We start from the raw sequence: 20166 nt of genomic DNA on the forward strand, positions 1-20166 counted from the left end.
GGACGCGGAGGCGAGCGAACGAATGCCTCCGCGGGGGATCTTTGTAAGGCGGCGACGAGTGCGACCTTGAGACTTGGTCCGGCGTGGGCATCGCGCCCTCGCCTCTGGTGCGGTGACTCACCCGACGCTGGGCCGTGCGCCATCGTCCCACCGTGTTGTCTGGGCCCCGGGCGTCACGTGACGCGTCTCTCCCGCGTGTCGCCGTGTGCAGCGTCGCGAGCCACAGCAAGGAGAACCTCATGACCGTGGCCAACCTGGCCGTGTGCTTCGGCCCGACGGTGATGAGGCCCGAGGTGGAGACCGTGGCCGCCCTCATCGACATCAAGTTCCAGAACATCGTCATCGAGATCCTCGTGGAAAACTACGACAAGGTGCGCTCCCCCCCCCCCCACCACCGTCGTTTTACCCTAAACATACTTCAGCATCAGTGGAAAGTGACAACTGCAACGGGTCCTGGACCTCCCCTTGATAAAGGGCTTTAAATAGAAAACATATAAACTGTTGCTTTTCACAATGCCATATGAAAGAAGAAGAAGAAGGAGGAGGGCTTTCAATTAGTTAATATTGCTCGTCGAGAAGGCTGAAGTCAAGGGTGAGAGCCACAAGGGCAAGCCGAGGACAAAGTCGTTTAGGTTGGAGGCCAGTGTCAAGGCCAGTCGACGCCGGACACCCTACGGCAGTGTTCTTCACTCATTTTCGGAGGTGGGGGCGGCACACATTTCAAACCATTGGGCTTTGGCAGCACGATGATGATGGGGTGGGAGTATTTAACACTTATGCTTTCGCGACCAATGTCATACCTGGTTAGATCGTGAAATATAAATGTGTCGTTAAATCCGCCTGACAAAGCTAGTTGTAATTACTGGCGAAACGTCGTACTCGGATTGTAAATGTTGTGGCTTTGCTCTCCAACGCACCGGTGCGCTGGACTAGTGACGAATTGGCATGCTCTGTTTACGTGACAAACCGCTTACTAGTCGGCTGTGGCGGGTTTAACGACACATTTATATTTACGCGATCTAACCCAAAAAAAAACCTGTATTATGGGGGGGGGGTGTTTTCACATTTGTGCATCGTCGGGGGGGGGGGGGGGTCGAACGTCAGGGGGGCGCACGAAGGCCTCAAGGGGGGGGGGGGCGCCAGTAGCCCGTGGGGGCCTTGCAATGAAGAACACTGATGTAGGTAGTTGATACTGGCCAAGGCTGGATACTCTGAGGCCAAGTTTAGGCCTCGGCAAGGTAAGGTAATTGACCCTTTTTACCGGGTAAAAGGGTAAAGGTAAAGGGTAAGGATGTCGACATGCCAAGGGGTAAGGTAAAGGGTAGGGTAAAGGTAGGCTCGTTGTTTTTACCTTTTAACTTTTACCTCACCTTGCCGAGGCCTAGCCAAGTTCTCGGACTGAGGACCACGGCTCCAGGAGGGCAAGGAGGAGAGCCGAGACCGATCTCCTCGAGCCGGCATCGTGGCCGAGGGCTGGACCCGAGCACAGAAGACTTCTTCCAGCCTTGCTTTACATCGCTCGGCATTTTACCCCTTCGATTTGGCGGATTACAGGCAACGGGAACAAATGAACAGCGTATTCTTAGGTTTTTTTCGGTAAAGTCACGTAAAAAATTTTTTTTTAACAGCGACAGATTCAGTTCAGGAGGTAAACCCTCCCCCCCCACACCTCCAATGGGCGTCGTTTCCCCACGTGCTGATCAGAATTCTTTTCTGTTCGTGTTGGAAGCCTTGGTTGAAATCTCTCTTGCACGGAGACAGACAACGTTGTAGACCTTTGCCAATGTGCTGGGAGCTGCCGTACCTCCTTTCACAAGTAGCGATTTGACGTGCTTTTATGAAGAGCCAAATCCTTTGAGAAAATCTCTGGGTTTTATTTCTTCTTCGATTCAAAGATTTTTTTGAATTCATTTTGTACAAACAAAAAAAGAGGCTTCCTTGGAAGGAAAAAAAACCGATTCAACATCTTTGTTATATTTCTGGTTGGAAAAAATATTCACACTCTAACACAGCAAACAGACATTTTAAACAAAAAACATTCGTCCTTGTCCGTTTACCGGGAGCAAGTGGTTCCTAAGCTAAGAGCGTGCTTCTTCTGGCCAAACTTTTGTAAAGAAAATAATTCCAGTGTGGATGACGAATGAATGCACTGTGCGGTTAGAAAGGCATTACTCACTCACTTTCTGCCCGTAGTGTTGTTATTCTTCCCCCTCTAAGGCGCGGCGCGGCAATGTCCTGTTGTTTGCGCGCTCGCAGATCTTCCAAAAAGTTCCGAGCAACCACAGCGAGTTCCGCAAGACGCACATCTCGGCACGGGCCAGGCGGTATCGGCTGTCGATCCGCAAGCCACCCCCGTACCGCCCTCCAGACCCCCCCACGAGTTGTGCACGCTCCAGCAGCAGTAAGTGCCCTTCCCCACCGCCTGCCCAACCTCCACTCCACCTCGAAGTTGAACTCGAACACCCATGATAGTTCTAGATTTTAAGCTTTCGTGACTGCAAGGATTCATATTCTTAAGTTTTTTTCGGTAAAGTCACGTAGGTAAAAAATTTTAATTAATAAAAGTAAAATAAAAATAAAATAAAAATCACGACGTTTCGGAGGCAACACAAGCTTCCATCTTCAGGATGCTTGTGTTGCCTCCGAAACGTCGTGATTTTTATTTTATGAAGACGGAAGCTTGTGTTGCCTCCGAAACGTCGTGATTTTTATTTTATTTTACTTTTATTAATTTTAATGTTTTACCTACGTGAATATGAACCCATGATAGTGCTTTTTCTTTCTGGGCCTGTGCTCGGTAAAATATAAAATAGTACAATAAAATAACAACAACAACAACAACAAAAGCACGCTACGTGCGGCCGACACGCTCTGCCCTCTCTCTTGTCTCTCCCCCACCCCCCCCCCGACAAGAGGAAGCCAGGTCCGGCAGCCGCAACGGCAGCGTTAAGCGACCCATGATTCCACCGCAGCCGCCGCCGCCCGTGCCAGGTGGCGGTAGCAGCGGCAGCGGCGGCAGCGGCGGCGGCGGGAGCGGCCGCGGCAGTTTTGGTGCTGGCGCTTCGGCCGCGGTGTCGGTGAGCTCGGCGCCCGCCGTTGCCCCTGGCCAGGCGGCGGCGGCGGCGATTCCGTCGTCGCCGCCCGCGGGCCCCGCGGCCCTGCTGGACAAGATGAAGCGGCATGCAGGCCCCTCCGCCAACCTGCGCGTCGCCTTGGGGAACGCCGAGACGGCGGAGGACGGCGTCGGGCGCAACCACTCCCCGTACGTGTCGCGCGTGGGTCTCCACACACAATATCCCTGTTCGCGTTGAGCATGACCGCTTCTATTTGAAGCTTTCGTGACTGCAGGGATTCATCTCCTTGGTTCTTTCGGTAAAGTCACGTAGAAGGGAAGTCATAAAATAATAAAAATAAAACATGATAAAATAATTCTCACGACGTTTTGGCCACAACGCAAGACCAGGTCTGTCGGGGAGACAGCGTCATTCAGACGCTGTCTCCCCAACAGACCTGGTCTTCACCTGAGGGTGGCTGCTTGCACCTGAGGACAGCTGCTTGCGTTGTGGCCGAAACATCGTGACAATTATTTTATTATGTTTTATTTTTATTATTTTATTACTTCCCTTCTACGTGACTTTACCGAAAGAACCAAGAAGACATGGCCCCTTTGTTTACGTGCGGTGCTCTCACCAGTAACATCTTAGAGACCCAGCATCAATTGTTTAACAAAGTCTGACGGCCGACGAGACACAGAAGGTCAAAACCGGCACACACAGGTTGTTGAGTTACATGCTACTGGATACTTTTGTTCTAGACGGCCAAAAGGCCGATGACAGAAACAAATTGTGTAGGCATATAATCGAGTTTGTAGTTATCCTGGCCCAGGTGCTGTGAAGACGTCACCTTCACTTAGTGGCAATTAGTGGCTGATGTTGTTGTGTATGTTTGTGTCTGTGGGTCTGTGTGAGTCTATGTGATCTCTAACAACCGTTGCTCGAACTTTTAAAGACTATAGGGGGGTGGATGTTCATCTTCATGTGTGTATAGATCTTAGATCTTTGTGTGTAGGTGTCGGTCATGGTAAGGGGTACAATTTTGATGCTTTGTCGGGGCATCTCGAAATCCAATCCAAGCCACGTGTTTTAATGTTTCTGCCAAATCACCAGATTTGGGCATAATGGGAGGGACTTAATTTGCATTTTGAAGTGGCAGCATTAACAAGAGGGGGGTGTAATGAAGACGCTAGAGCCAGGATACATATTCTGGTTCTGCCTTTTGCGTGGCGGGTTGGGGATGGTGGGCTAGGTTGGTGGGAGTGGCAGGGTGGATAATATTCTGGAGTAGGTAAAGGGAGGCTACACTGGCACAATTTGGCCATGGAATAAGAAGAGGCAAGGGCTGTGGAGATGACACCAGTGCAGGGCAGATGGATTCGAGAGGGAGGTCGAGGTGGGGGGGGGAGATGATACATACAGGACAAAGTGGACTTCTTTATTCAGAAGAGAGGCACGGGTTAGAATAATTTCTGAGCAGCCGACCGAGTGCGATAATGCGACTTTGGGCCGAGAAGAGGGAGAATGCTGAACTGTGTTGCGACGCCTGGAATGCGTGTTGTGTTGCGTGCCTCCCTTGGTATCGGTTATCTGGAGAAATCGAATGCGATGTTGTGATGGCATTCTCATTATGGTTATTCTGAAATCTCCGTATTTCTGTACATTTAAAAGTCGTACTCAAGCGGTGTGCTGAAGCAGTAACTTTATCAGCACGTTTTGTTTACGTGATAACACCTTACTAATTGGCTCTATCGGTCGGTGGCGAGTTTAGCGATCCAACCCAAAAAAACCTTTATCATGGATAATATCGGTGGCGAAGGCCTCCTGCTACGTGTTCAACTTAATGAGCGCATTGAGGTCGTACGCCACGTCGGTTGATTTGCAGCCCCCTCATTGATCCCAAACCCAACACTGGGACAAAGGCGTCCTCCCCCCCCACGCCGTGTCAGCCACGGGGGGCTGTTTGGCCATACTTCACCGTGCTGGTCAGTGCGGGTGAGTGAAGGAGATGGCTAGGACCGGCTCGGATATCACTCGGCGCTGACATGAGTCGCGACCGTCAATCGAACTTGGGTCGCTGGGTTTACGACGCGGCGAGCTGGGTATCTGTAGGGAAAAAATAGTTTTTTTTTATAGCTCAACGGATTCCTCCAGTAATAAATAAGTAATAAATATTTATTTATTATGAACCGCTGCGCCACCACTCTCCCAAAATTGAATACCCGTTCCCCAAAACGGTTGTGCGTGTGGGAAGACGCGGTGGTGATGAGGACGCTCCCCATAGACTCCGCGATCCATGTGAGCTCTCCCCCCCCGTCTCCGTGTCGTCTACGGTGCGCGCCGTAATTCTCGCGCCCGCGTTGAGGTCGTGGGCCCCTTTGCGATCAGCGACCTCGGCCACAATGAGAAACAATAAAACAAAGTAGGCGTTGGCTTAATTTTTTTTTCAAATTTCCATTTGCTACTAATCCCCCCAAGCTTTATTTAGTTTTGTTTAATCCGATTCGTGCGTTTACTTGTGCTGGCTAAACAATTCATTAAAAAGGCTATTTGTGGTTTAAGCTTTTCCTTTTTAATCGTCCGTTCCACGAATCACCTTTGCCAATTGACTTTTGAGTTTTCGTCACTTCGCACTTAACGTGCGTTTGCTATTTCGACAACGACAGTCCCGCTCACGCATTGTTTTGTTCGCCGCATGCTTTCGTGTTTCTCCGCTTTGTTATCGTTTTTTTCGCTTCTGCATCTCGCATCTGTTTTGTTTCCTTTTGATCCTCAAAACGTGTTTTCGGTTTTCGATTTTGGTGCCGGAACTCCCCTCCACTTCCTCCCCCCTCCCACCCACCACTTCCACCGTCCCCCCTACTCCTCCTCCCCCCCCCCACCACCACCGCTTACCCACCCACTCTCGCTCCCGTTTGTCTGGCTGCCTGCCGCCCCCCTTTCCCAGCCTCTTGCCCCATAACCCGGGCGAGCCGGGCTTCCCGGAGGGCAGTAGTGCGGAAGAACCCTGCTGTGCTCGGCAGGGAAGGACTCCAGTCCGCCGTCGATCCATGTACGTTGCCTCTTCCTGTGCAGTATAATCCACGTGCGTTGCCACTTCCTGTGCAGCACGATCCATGTACGTTGCCGTGTCTCGTGCGGTACGTGGCCAAGAGTTGGCGCTGTGTGTGTGTGTGAGCTAAAGGAGTTCTGGGCCAACACGGGCACCAGATCGTATTCGTGCCCATGAATCGTTGTCCCGTGAGAGCCACAGTCCTCGTCATTATCTCAGCTTGAAATCGGCGAGGGCGCTCCGTCGGCAAGCCTAGGCTAAGCTGGCGCCCCGAGCGTAGAGGGGAAACGAAAGCTATATTTTCTACAATATGGGGGTGCTTGGCATGACATCCGACGTTTCGTGTGGAGCGAAACGTCGGTTATGGTGCCGAACAACACGCAGGGGTACAAGCCAAAAAAAAACGGAGATCTGAGCAGCGCCACTGCGAAATTACGTGGTGCACAGCATTCGTTTAGCGAGTCCTCATCCTTAATTTAGGACACTTTGGTTTCGGTGAATTGTTTAAACAAACGATGTAAACATTGCTTAATTGTTCGAACTGACTAGTTGCCATCGTTCGTTTTGCAACACCGCTACGCAGTGTTCGCGTGGATTCCGCGAAACACGCGAGCGTGCTGTTGTGCAGCACGTGTTTGCGGTTGTCACGTGTTTACATAATGACTTGATTAAAAGGTAATTCAAATTGCGCATTTACCTAATTGGATTTTCAGCTGTACAATAAAACCGCATTTGCAACTTCCATTTTTTTATTATAACGGCAGGATTGTAGTAATGTGCTAAATATTATTAAATATGTGGGCGTGCGTGTGTGTGCGCACGAAGACCGTTTACGCACACGCGCCCACACGCCATAGACTTGTGCAATGCTATGTTTTTCACCAAGATAAATGCATTAGTCATACATAGCCTGCCATTTTGAAAATACAGCCAACTCAAAACGTTCATGCAAATCTGTCGGTCCCAAAGTGAAAAATGTGTGTTTTCCCACACACGCGCGAAGAAAATGATGACGATTGTGGCTCTGAAATTAACCCCACACTAACGCCGGCAGACCTTGCGCTGACAAACTGTTCAACTGGCGAAACATCGTTCTCGGCTCTGGAAACCGCCGCTACGCCTCTCAACCATCGGCGGTCGTGCGCCGGTTTATCGCACGCGTGCCTGTCGCGCCCCACGGCCCACACAAAACTATCGTTTAGCCGCCGTTGGCTATGTAGGGTGCGCGCAAAAAAATTCAACATTGGTAAAAAAAAAATTCGCCAGGTGAGGCCCCGCTGAGCTTATAGAGCTCTTTTTCAGAAGCGATCTGGCCACCGCAAACGATGGCTCAACGAAGTGGCTTTTCGCGTGGAAATTTATAGCAGCCAAATAGTCCAAACGCGTCATGTTCATTCTAAATGGGGAGGGAAAAACTGCAGGACCCGGAGAAATATCCACGCGACCGTGGGGAGAGAGAGAGACAAGCAAACTCCAAATATACAGGAGTCAGGGTCTGGATCGAACCCACTGCCTCCTGTTTTTACATACATAGCAGGTCAAGGCACATCCCTGCAATTGCTTGCTCACGCCTCTGCTGGCTGGAAAGGCCCTCCGCTGGAGGAAGCTCTAGAGGTACCATCCCCTCTTAGAGGATGTTTCTCCTACTCTTCTGCTCTGCGACGAATATACCGCTGGAGCCGGCGATTGTGGCGGTACGCTAATGCGCTGAACGATGGCGTCTGTCTTACAAGCTGGGCAGCTCTGCGGCACATTTTATAACAAAGGCCTCTCATCGGTGGAGGAATCTTTTTCCGGGGCAAAATTCACGCCGAAGACGTCGTACTCGCCGTGCAACACGTGTAATTGCCTAAGCAAGCCAGCCCTCCGCGAGAACTCGCTTCAACTCCGCGCGCGGGAATGCAACGTGGTTTTGAGGGATACGAGATGGGGGAAGCGTCGACGTTGTCGCACGACCGGTGCATTCTTGTTTGCGAAGAGGAAGAAGGGTGTATTTTAGGAGCCCCTCCACCACGCGTGCCGGAGTATTTTCACGGGTAGATTGCGCCGCCCGATGAAACTCAGCAACGCGTACCTGAAGTGTAAAACCGTAAATATTTACGTCTGCTCGCGCGACCCACATCCTCTTTCGCGTCTTTTTTAGCGGCGGGTGGTGGGGGAGAGGGGGGAGGGCGGGGGCGGGGGGAATCGATGGGGATGAAAAGGAAAATCCTGCAGAATGTTTGAGCCGATGCTCTTTTATCCTGAAGCTCACACGGTTCGCCGAGCCGGCGTTTGCTTTCTTTAAGGTCAACTCTCGTTTGCCGTAAATAGCGGTGTTGCCCCCCCCCCCGCCGCCTACCGGATTCAGTTCACCAACTTTTAAACAGCAATGAACATTTTTTTTTTTAAACTCTATTTATTTTTCTTTCCGTTTTGACCGCTGATAACAAACAAAACAAAAAATCCCACCACCTGCAGTTTCGCCCTGCGCTGAGCGGCCGTGCTCTCGTGCGTTCCAGCCTCATCACGATCGGTGCCACCGCCCGCCCGCCCGCCCGCCCGCCCACCTTGACCTGAGTGGAATTTTTTTTAGTTCTCGAAAGACAAAACCCTTCAGACAAGAACTCGCTTGAACTTTGCTTGCCACTGCCGAAACAATATTCTACCGTGAGTTTGACGGGTTTTTTTTGGTAATCGTCATCATCAAGACATCCACTGCTGGATTAATGCTCCCCCAAGCTGTCGCCATTCTCCCAGTCTTGCGATGGTGTCTTGTAGCGTCGTTAGTTTATAGTAGGTTGTCAATTCACTGCTGGATGAAAGCTTCCTAACACCATGTTGGTCGTGGGGGGTTGTTCGACTAAAGTTCATCACGATGTGTCAGTGCGTGTCAACGAAGTGGGGGGGGGGTGGGAGTGGGCGAGGTTTAGGTATCACTCTTGAGCCAGTTTTTCAACAAACTTGAAACAGTCTTATTCCATAGAGATCTATGAATATACAGTAAATCCCTTGTATGTATGCTGAACTTTTTTCGCATCGTACGTAGCCAACCGTGCTAATCGGCCGTTGTAGAATCTTTCCTGAAAAGTGCCGTGTCAAGCGAGGAATTACTTCATCTTCCAGTATTGAATCGCATTTGCACTGTAAAATCAACCTGCCGTCATTCCATGGCTGGACGAAGAACTGGAATGGGGGTACCCCCACCTTGTACTGTATCATTCCACGTACTGTACCGTACTGTACCGTACAGTACGGAACAATAATCAAGTAGTTCGTAGTCGATTGCTCAGAAACTGCACCTTAACGGCACGCGTTCCACGTTGTGCGCAAAGTCTTCCCTAGTACAAGAACCACGTCGTAGCGAAAACGCGTTGTCGTGTCAAAACGCGTTAAGAGAGGGCATGCCGAAGAAAGGAGATTTGTTCGCCCGGCCAGTGGAGGGCCGCTTGACCATGTTTAGTACATCCCGTGACTACGTGGCTAAAAGGAGCCACTGTTGCTTTGACAATGCGGTTTATTATTTGCCTTTTCATGAGCTGAGGTGGGAGTAAAATTGCCACCTGTAAAATTGAGCGGATCATTACAAAAAAACACACGTGCTCGCGCGTGTGATGCAAAAAAAAAAGAAAACCGCGCACGTGATGGGAGTCCTGTATGGTAAAAGTCGTTCGATTGTGAGCGTCACGGGTTTTCTCCCGCAGGAACAGTTGAACAGTTTGTGAAGCAGCCAGCCAACCTCGACTGGCGTGGCCGACTAACCTCCACTAACGCCCGCTCCGTTATTAACCCTTCGTAGCCCAAAGTCGAGTGTCCTCCTCCTGCTCCTTAACACGCGTCAGCCATCCACGGGGAGTTTGGGGCCATCCACGGGGAGTTTGGGGCCATCCATTTAGTAGGAACGCAAAAATCTGTCAGAACTTGAGCCCTCCCTGTACGCACGCGTACTTTTTACACCCCCCCAAACCTGCGTACGTACGCTTGACCCCCCCCCTCAACCCCGGATCCTATAGAACGGCCGATATTTAATCCACGCAGAAACGATCAAGGATTAATCAATATATTAACGTGTTTAAGCAAACATTGTCCACACCGCCGGACCATCTAACTCATTTGAAGGCCAATGTAGACAAATTATTGTCGAGGCTTCCCCCCCCCCCCCCCTCGTTTCCTATGCGGACATTGTCAGTAGACCCCCCATACGACGCAGGCGTACGCATTTTGGTTAACCCCCTCCCATCTCCCCCCTCCATACGTACTAAACGGATGGCCCCAAAACACTTTCTGTACCCGCCGGTCGACTCTGTGACCGGAACCGTTTGAATGTTGTTACAACGTCGGGGATCCGTGGCTTTTAATGGGCTTGAGACGAATTATGCGATAACGGAATTACAAGCCCAACGTTGGGGCGAATTGGTGCGCACGGCGGTGAAGGAAATGCGGTTTGGGTGTCTTCGTGGCTATTGCACCGACTTGCTGATGTGAGGACACTTGGAAGCTCTAACATGCGCCACGCTTAGGTTTTTTCGGTAAAGTCACGTAGGTAAAAAATTAATCAAAGTAAAATAAAATAAAAATAACGACGTTTCGGAGGCAACACAAGCTTCCGTCTTCAGGTGGAACGTCACAGCACGATTGCTGTATCAAGTAAAGAGAAGTCCCAAGAGACCCGACCTTGTATATATATACTGGTTTACTTGATACAGCTATCGTGCTGGGACGGTTCCACCTGAAGACGGAAGCTTGTGTTGCCTCCGAAACGTCGTGATTTTTTTATTTATTTTTTATTTTACTTTTTTAAATTTTAATTTTTTACCTACGTGACTTTACCGAAAAACCTAAGAACATGCGCCACGCTACTAATGTGAAACGTTGTGGCTCGCAGGCTTGTTGCGTCGTGCCGTAATTCCGTTACTGCGAAATTGGCCTCGTGTCACTTACACCCCCTTGTGTGTCGCGGATGGTAGAGGGACTGATATAATAACGAATATTTCCATTGCTTCCCTTCATATCTCAAACTGTAGGTGCCTAACTGATGATACAGCCAAGAAGTGGCTTGTTTCCAGCAAGCAACAAAGTTAAAGTTTTGGTGAACGCTGTGCGAGTGATAATTTGAGATACGGTTGTGTACACGTACGGTCAAATTTGGGAATTATCTGCTTTTTGGGTGTCAGATTTATTTTTAAGCTTCGTTTTTTTCTCTCCAATTTTATGCCGATTGTGCGATCGGTGTTGCGTCATGGCACAAACAATCCATTCGCAACTCGCGCAGAGCAGTGTGACCTCCCTGTGTTAAGGAATGGCCCACAGATGCGGATATCGCAGATCTACCTTTGAGGTTCCTGCAGGTAACCTCTTATGCACAATAGGGGGCAGCACTTTCCCACCTGCCACAGAGCGATGTTCACATTTGCGTGACAGCCAAATGCATTCTTTTAATTATCAGAGCTGGATTAAGCCGAATTAAGTGCTGACCCAAATCGAATTATGGTATTTTGGTGCTGGACTGAGACCCAACAATTCAAAGGCAGCTGCCCGAATTTGAACCCAGGAGCTCAGCTTGACCAGCTCATCATCGCTCTGTCCTCTGAGCCACCAGGCCACCTTCTCTGTATTATCAGCTTTAAAATGAAATACCCTGACACGAAAATAACTAATCAGAAAAATTGTTCACAGAATTTTAAGTGAAATTGCACAAAAATATATATTTTGCACGTGAAATGAAATGAATATCGATGTGCAATGCAAATGCGTCGTAATTTTGTTCGTGGGATTAAAAGCCGCTAATGGCTGTGTTTGACCTCTGCAGGGTGACCTCCAGGACACAGATGTTTGAGAACAGAAGCAGCCGACCCAACCCCCCAATGAGGTAATGCAGCATCATCCTGTGTGGTGGTACCATGATTAACGCACTGCGACACGAACCCCAGCGAACCGAGTTCAATTTCCAGCCACTGCTCACATCAATGGCGAGCGATGTCAGAACCAGTTCTACCCTCTTCCCTCTCGCTTCGCCAAACCTCACTGGGCAGCACCTATGAACCGGGTGAACCGAGTTAGAATTCTGGCCACGGCTTAACGTAAGTTGGCGAGCAATATCTGAATCGGTTCCTAGACCCCCTGCACCCCCTTTTATCAAAACCCGCACACTGCTGACCAATGTGGTGAAGTATGGTCGGAAAAGCACACCAACGAGCAACACGGCGTGGGGGGAGGCCCCTCATCCGGCAGGTCGCTGGACTCGTCGTGCGATGCTGCTAAACCACCGCACCGCCCCCCCATCCCACCCCCCCCCGAACCCCTAGCCAATGCCATGCGGGCATGACATTGGCAGCATGAATGGCCCTGATTGGGGGGAGGGGGGATAATGGGCAAGTGTGTGAAAGCTGTTGCCAGGCAAGAGGTGGTGTGTACATTGAAATTGGCTGTAAAAAGGCATTGAAGGTGGCATGGTGGTGGGGAGGTCTGCGCTGGGTCTGCGTACCACCCCCCATCATCTCGCAGTGGCCAAGTCACAAACGCGTTCCTTTCGTTCCACATTCACGACCGCGGCGCGATGCTTCTCGACGCGTGCTGCGGGCGGCATCGAGGCCGATGGGGGGTCCACGAAGGCAAATGCCAAGTGTGGAAAGTGTGGGCGGTGTTAGTTTAGTAGTGGTCGGCCTTTTATTTTGACCGTAGCCTTTAGTCGAGGTCCACGCCTGATGAGCCATCGGTTGCGCAACCGAAATCGCACCCCCCTCCCCCCCCCGCCCTGCAGCTGCTTTCCCCCCCGCGTCCGAGCGAGCGGTGGCGCAGGAACAAGGAGACGAACACGACGTTGTCGTTCAGGATCGCAACGGCCGACGATGGCGTTGCGCGCAAAAAAAACGAAAGAAATGCACGGCACGCGATGAGACGCGTTTCCGCTGCGCATCGCCGGCCGGGCGGGTCCCCCCGATACTCTGAGCGCCAGAGTCGGTCTCCGCTGTAAGCAACTAAATACTGCTCGCGGCCGGTTGCAGAGATGCCCACGCGTATTCGCGATTCAGTTGCATGCGGCGGTTCGCTCAGGTGTTGCTCCATCCAGTTGACGGCAAGATGTGGAATTTTGTTCTCGTTTTCGCGCGTGATTTTTTCCCCCCACCCCCACCCCCACCAGCCACCCTGCTTTTTCCATCTTCCCCCAATTGCTGGCCGCGGTAAATCTTTTAACGCGTATGCTGCATAGCCAAGTACTTGCTCGGTGCGCTGCAGCCTCGGTAACATTACTAAGTCATCTTGGTCTGCGTCTTTATTTAGATTCCTCTAGTTAATGTCATCTCGCCATCGCCGATCCTGCCCTGATCTTCGGTGGCGAGTCAGGCACCGTCACGCTCAACGATTTCCCTCCACTCATCGTTCACTGGCGTAAAATAAAAAAAAATGAAAAAGCACTTTGTGGACGACTTTCAATTCGTCAATAGTTTCACGAACGAAATTGGCACTGTGTGCGCGAGGCTCCGTGCACGACTGGGCCTCGCTGCGAGGAGAGCCTCCCAGGGACAGCTTCTTGATCCTCTCTCTCTCTCGCGGGCGAGGCGGGCGGAGGGTGACCCCACGTGGGGGTGGCTCCGCATTAGAGCTGCCCTCCCTGCTGGGTGTAATCTGGGGGTCAATGGAGACAATGTTACCCTCATTTCTCGCAGCAGCGGCGGCGGCTTTTGGCTAGACATCGAACAAAGACGGTCACCGCATCGCGCGCTTTCAGATGCTCTTCTGCGGCCGTCTGGAACGCTCTTCTGATATTAGAAAGCCACTGGAGCTATGCATTTTAAAATCTCGATTGAAAAAATAATTTCTTTCGACCTGCTTTTAGTCTTTCGTTTGGTGGCCTTCCTCCGCACCTCCGCTTAGCACGGTTCGTTACGTACAGTGCGAACGACGTTCAACATCCATATGTTTTCTGATCACAGTTGTTACTGCTGGTGCTACAACAACATTACACGTGACATGACATTTGAAGCCGTATTTTTGGTTCTTTCGGTAAAGTCACGTAGAAGGGAAATAATAAAATAATATAAATATAAAACAATAAAAATTCTCACGACGTTTCGACTGCAACACAAGCAATCATCATCGGGTGTAACATTAAGAGGTGGCACTGTTCCGCAAGAGATCAGATTGAATACTTCGTCTGATCACATGATGCCGATCGGGCAGTCAAGGAAAATACTGGGGGGGGTGGGGGGGGGGGATAAGCCACATAAAAAAAGAAAATACTATAATTGTGTCGTGCACCGTGTGCGTCGTGTGGTTTATCATTGGGAGAGCACGATCCGCTCTTGCAGGAGGGTGCAGGGATTGCTGGGAGGGTGACGGCAGCCATTGTGTTGTTATGTCTGCCACCATCGGCACAGCAGTAAGTTGCAGACGGACGACACGACTTGGGTGGCCGTTGCTGCCCGCAGCCTCGCGTTTGGCGATAATTTTTCCTTCGCCGCCCGCCGCCGTTTTTCACCCCCAAAGTAATTGCCGCGCGTGCGCACACGTGCACGCGCACACGCTCGCACGCACCCCTGCAGCCAGAACGTTGCCACAACAAGGTGAATTAAAGATGCGTTTCGTGAATCCTATTCGTGATTCTGGAACGACGCGAAGAAATGCTCAGCTCTCATGGCGAACAAGATTAATTGAATTTAATTACCATTTTGTCTGCCCTCATTCTATCAATCGGGTATATTTTGAGCCGGGCACATTCAATGATTGCTTTAATGATGAGCCGCAGAAGAAGCAGACGTCTCATTTGTGTTGAAGCCACATGAGAGAGCTGCTTTCCACAACGCCAGGATAAAAGTTGCCCCATACCATTGGGCTCAGCGGCAATTGGCGAGAAGATTTATCTGTAAATGATTTCACACATGCTGGGTTGGTGCGCTACTTTCTTCCTTTGAAAACCTAATAATTATCTTTTAATGCATAGTTGCTTTTACACTTGCAGGGATGCTCCTGTGTTGAAACGGTAACCGCACCGTACTTGCAATATCCAGTGGTTGCCAGTTCGAGTCTCCTGGCACGGCAGTTGAAACAGGAGTGCAAGTTTCTCCTCCAGCTTTTGCCTTATTCCCAGCAGTACATTTGTGCGGTTGTGTGATTGGCAGGTCACGTTCGATTGAGTGAAGTGTGGGTGCCTCCACCTCCTCAACATGTGTGACCAGCGTGATGGAGTGAGACCAATATGCCCCATCAGCAGAGGCCTTTTTTAAAAAAGCATTGGCAGGGCCGCACACCTCATATTAATATTTTAGTGTCTTTAATACTTACAGTCACAGGCTCGGGAAAGATTTCGCGTGGATGACACGGGTTCGGTTGACCTCTTCCGTCTGCATAGTCGTGGCCAACGTAGCCATGCCATGGCCGTTCTGGCAACACGTGTCGCCGGGGGGAGAGTTGACACGAGTGCACTCGCGTAAAACGCACTAATTGCGTCCAATTAGGGGACGGACGTGTCCGTAAAAACCCGCAAGAGGAGGGCGGAAGGAGCGATGAGATCGGGTGGGTGCGTGCGTGGGAGTGAGGCACAGCGGCGGCGGCGGCAGCTTTGGAGAGGCCTCCATCCAGCGGTAGAGAGACAATGGCCCATGCCGATGCGGAGCCTGGAATCTCGAGGCAGGGTGGACAGGAAATTTCTGTTAACGCTGCTGGCAATGAATGAAAAAAATGTGTAACTTCAGCCGGGAGGGGTAGATCCTGCCCGTTGCGGTCCTCCAAGATGAATTCCACGTGTTGTGTTTTTTTTTTCCGCTTACGGCAACGGCTCTGCCAATGCCACCTGCCGCAGCCGACCGGCGAGACGGGAGCGCGTCGCTGTGGTCTCGGCGATTCCGCCGTGCGGCGCACGCGACTTTTCCGTGAGAACCGCGGAACATGGCGACGACAACAAAAAAATTAACGACGAAAATTATTTCGCCGCTCGATCCACATCACGCGCTCGCCGCTTCTGTGTGTAAATAAAAAAAGTATTATAAGAGACGGATGAAAAACCTCGCGTTGTTTCCAGCAAACGGCGCTCGTTTGGGAAACGGACGCGGGCGCGTCCAGCTACTGCCGTGGCATTTCGTTCCAGTTGTGGTGGAGATGGTCACTGTGATGCACAACAGATGGGTTTCAAAGATTTCCCCCGGGAGTACCGATCATGCAAAGGACGTTTACATTTCTGGAGGTTTGCCGTTTTATACCTTGCGCTGTTCAGGTGTGCCCCTAAGTTCCGTTGGTGCTTCGGGACTTGGTCCACACGATATCAAGTCATAGATGCTGATGTAATGTTGCCTTACGCTGGAGGTTGTTCAACTACTTGCAAACTGGCCGGCGGTTGTAGCTGTGCATTCCGAAAATCCAGCAGTGTAGGTGAGGAGGGGGGGGTAGGTGGATCGCACAGAACACTTCCTGCCCATAGACGTTGAGGAGGCCAAGTGTGGATGGGGTACTCCTCTTTCAAGGCCTATCGCCAGTGTGGAAGATCAGCAGCAGCAGGCCATTTGACACAAGAGTAATGTACAGAGCACTTTCATCCAAGTCATTGCTCTCCAGAGACCGCAAGATCATTGATCGCTGCCCAGTCACCGGGTTGATGAAGACACGGACCGTGGTGGTGGTGGTGGTGGTGAGATGTTCACTACCTCGTCTCGTATACAGGAAGTTGTGGTTTCGATCCCAACCCTGACGCCTGCATATTTGGAGTTTGCATGTTCTCCGGGCCCTGTTTTTCCCTCCGCTTCGAAACTTGCGTTTCGAGTATTTTGGCTGGTATAGATTTCCACGTGATAAGCCACTTAATTGGGCTATCATTTGTGATCATCAGGGTGCTTCTGAAAATGAGCTATATAGCTCAGTGGGCTTTACGCGGTAAAAAAAAAATGTTTATATAGTTTTAGTTTCTGGCTTGAACTGTGTGAAGGCTGCTTGCCATATTGCACCTCTGATTAGCACGTTTGGCTACGTGCCGTGCGAGATAAATTCAACATACATGCATGCATAGTATTCCACTGCAGTACGTTCATTAGACGCGTCGACAGTGAAGTTACGTTTCATCGCTAGCGAATGAAGGATACTCTCGATTGGCTTTGGAATGGTAACGTGGCTCACAGACTACGGTCAACCGGGATGCCGGTCGACCGCTTTCTCTTCAGAGCGTGCTTTCGTTGAATTGCGACAAAGTTCGTGGCCTTTTGTTGGGTGACTTTTGTTTTTTGCCCCACTTGTGAAATATTTTGCCTGCCGACGGTAGAGTCCCGCAACAGCACATGGCCAGCCTGGGGAATAAACAAAACGGGATAACGCTTTTGTGCGGAATCAATAACCCTGGCTCGCACGCGCTCGCATCCACAACCCACACACATCGACGCAGAGAGACGCAAACTCCGCAGAGATCCATCATCACCCCGCCGTCGTCCGTGTCGCCTTCACAGGCTGTTGGGGCAAGTGCTGTTAGCGAGCGCCTATTAAGGCCGGCACGGCACACGAGGGGGTGGGTGGCCAGCACCAACCACGGCCACCTTTGTCTCTCCCGAGTGGCGATGTTTACTCGAGCGAGGGGGGGGGGGAGGCCCATGATGTTGGATGCCGTGAGAAGGGAGAAAATAATGGTTGCCGGGTTCGCAGCCCAGTACGCTAACCGCTGCGCCACTGCTCCCCACACACACACATTATACAAAGAAAAGGATCCCCCGTACAGCCTGAACAGACTGTTGGGATAAGTGCTGTTAGAGGGTAGCACCTATGAAGGCCGGCACACACACACACATCCACACAGATGGAGCAGATCTTAAATACCGGGTAATTTATTTTTTGGTTAAAAACTCCACCAACCACACCGCCCCCCCCCAATTCTATATTCATTCTCCGCCGTTGTCTTCAATGTCCAGCTTCGTTCTTTCTTCCCCTTTTCACCGCGTGGCTCGCCCGGCCTGCCGCGTTCGCTTCTGATGGAGCCCCTTGCGGGTCGAGCGCCGTCGCCCTCTATACAGTGCGAGGAATTTAGGTCACGGCGAGCCGCAGCTAATCCCGGATTCCTGCAATGCCGTTCGCGCGCGGGCTGTGTGGTGTGTGCGGTGTGCACGTGCTGTGTGGTGTGTGGTCACGTGCACGTGCTGTGTGGTGTGTGGTGTGCACGTGCTGTGTGCTGTGTGGTGTGCACGTGCTGTGTGGTGTGTGGTGTGCACGTGCTGTGTGTGGTGTGCGGTGTGCACGTGCTGTGTGGCGTGCACGTGCTGTGTGGCGTGCACGTGCTGTGTGGCGTGCACGTGCTGTGTGGTGTGTGGTGTGCACGTGCTGTGTGGTGTGTGGCGTGCACGTGCTGTGTGTGGTGTGTGGTGTGCACGTGCTGTGTGCGGGGTGCATGTGCTGTGTGCATGCGCGGTGTGCGCGTGTGGTTAGCGAGGTGCGTGAGCGAGTGCGTGGGCGAGCAGAGTTGGTGCCAAGTGGGGTGGGCGGCTGGGTGGTTGAGGCCCCTTCCTGCTGCGCGTGGCACCCTGACAGCGCGTGTCGTATAATGGCCCCCACCACCCCCCCACCAGCCCCCCCCATCGCCCCCCCCCGCCCCCCATCACCGCCCCCCCCATCACCCCCCCCCAAAACCCAACCGCCTCCCACCGCCCCCCACCCCACCCCACCTACCCCCCTCCCCACCGCAGGTGCAAGGAATGAAACGGGGCCCCCCCCACCGTCCATAAATGACGTCACGCACCTAGGGGTGGGAGGGTCAGACATTTGTGACGATGTGTGACGAGGGGAAGGGGGGGGGTGAGAAAAAATGTGACGTCACATCAAAATGCGCAACTTTAAATAAATATAGACTAAATTAAATAGACTTTTAAATAAATGTTTTCTCCTACAACATCAGAGTGCAGCGCCACATTAAATACGCACTACAATGACAATAGTTTAAAGCGATTTGAAGCATGTTTTATATATTTTTTTGGGGGGGGGGCAGATCTTTGTGACGTCATATTTGAGGGGGGGCTGACTTTTTGTGACGCCGTGTGACGAGGGGGTGGGGGGGTCAAAAATCGTCCAAAATCGCGTGACGTCATTTATGGACGGCCCCAAAGGGCTAGTAGGATGATCTAATGTTTGTTTAATGAAACAAGAGCCCCCATCACAACAGCACCAGCGATAGGGGATCGATCTTCCGCGGACGACAATCCGAAGGCCTGGTGCCCACGGGATAAGGGGTAGGGATGGGTGATTGGGCTCACTGCCACCCCTCCCCTCTAACCCACGTAGTATTTTTAGGGTGGGGGACCGTGACCGGTCAAGGCCCGTGCCTCGCCGACCCCCACCGATGGGGCACAAGAGCGAGCCCCCCGCTGTGCGCCTGTGGGGTGGAGCAAAACCGTGCACCGCGTCCTAGAAGTCGGCCCAATCCACGAACTCAGCGGTGGTCTCTCCTCGCTACTCACCCTCAACACGGCAGTACCAGGAGCAACCGCTTCTTGGCTTAGGGACTTTGCATTCACGAAGTAAATAGGGTGGGGGGGGGGGCAGTAGTCAAGGATTTTTTGTTGGACTTCATATCTCAAATCGCTACGGGGGGGCCTGGTTAGGTCTGCCCTTGCCCTAGTCCAGCCGCCGTCTCCACACACACACCCCAAGATCTGTGCTCAAGGAGCCACACTCTACACAGTCTTGGATCCGATGGACGTGTGCCGATTACCGCCGGTGGAAGCGTTGGCCGGTAAAATCGCCGCGTGCGGAGAGGGGCGTTCTTTTTGACGGATGGCCCAGGGTCCCATTGAAGTACAATCTCCCTCGCGAGACGTATGACGATTCGGCGCAGACCTAAATCGGTTGAAATGCCCTGCAGAAATGCGTAACGTTTTGAAGCCGCTGATGGCAAAATGTGCAAATGTCTGATTAGATTAGTTGGGTCAGGCAGAATCATCGCGTCTGTTTATAGCAAACCGCAATGGGGAAATAATAACAAAATAAACTTGAGTATTTTCGCCGCTCGCACACTTTGCCGTGCTCCTGCAGCTTTAATGGGCCTTGAGCGAGCGCAGGGTCTCTGCAGGACAGGGTGAGGATTTGGCGAGTTCATGTCGCACAATTTGTTTTTGTTTGTTA

General features: G+C 51.6%; 1 protein-coding gene across 5 annotated transcripts in view; it reads left to right on the plus strand.

Annotated features, from left to right (window-relative positions):
- Window positions 1–20166, plus strand: part of ARHGAP10 (Rho GTPase activating protein 10) — a 104725-nt gene that overhangs the window by 65722 nt on the left and 18837 nt on the right. For 3 of the 5 annotated variants that reach the window (XM_078863204.1, XM_078863205.1, XM_078863207.1), the window contains 5 exons: window positions 212–371; window positions 2257–2401; window positions 2914–3262; window positions 6001–6105; window positions 11894–11953. In XM_078863204.1, coding sequence (XP_078719330.1) covers window positions 212–371; window positions 2257–2401; window positions 2914–3262; window positions 6001–6105; window positions 11894–11953 — 819 coding nt within the window. The remainder of the gene's footprint in view (window positions 1–211; window positions 372–2256; window positions 2402–2913; window positions 3263–6000; window positions 6106–11893; window positions 11954–20166) is intronic. The other 2 variants (XM_078863208.1, XM_078863209.1) reach the window with 1 other exon arrangement.

Source organism: Lampetra fluviatilis, chromosome 15, assembly GCF_964198595.1.
Source record: "Lampetra fluviatilis chromosome 15, kcLamFluv1.1, whole genome shotgun sequence".
Lineage (NCBI taxonomy): Eukaryota > Metazoa > Chordata > Hyperoartia > Petromyzontiformes > Petromyzontidae > Lampetra > Lampetra fluviatilis.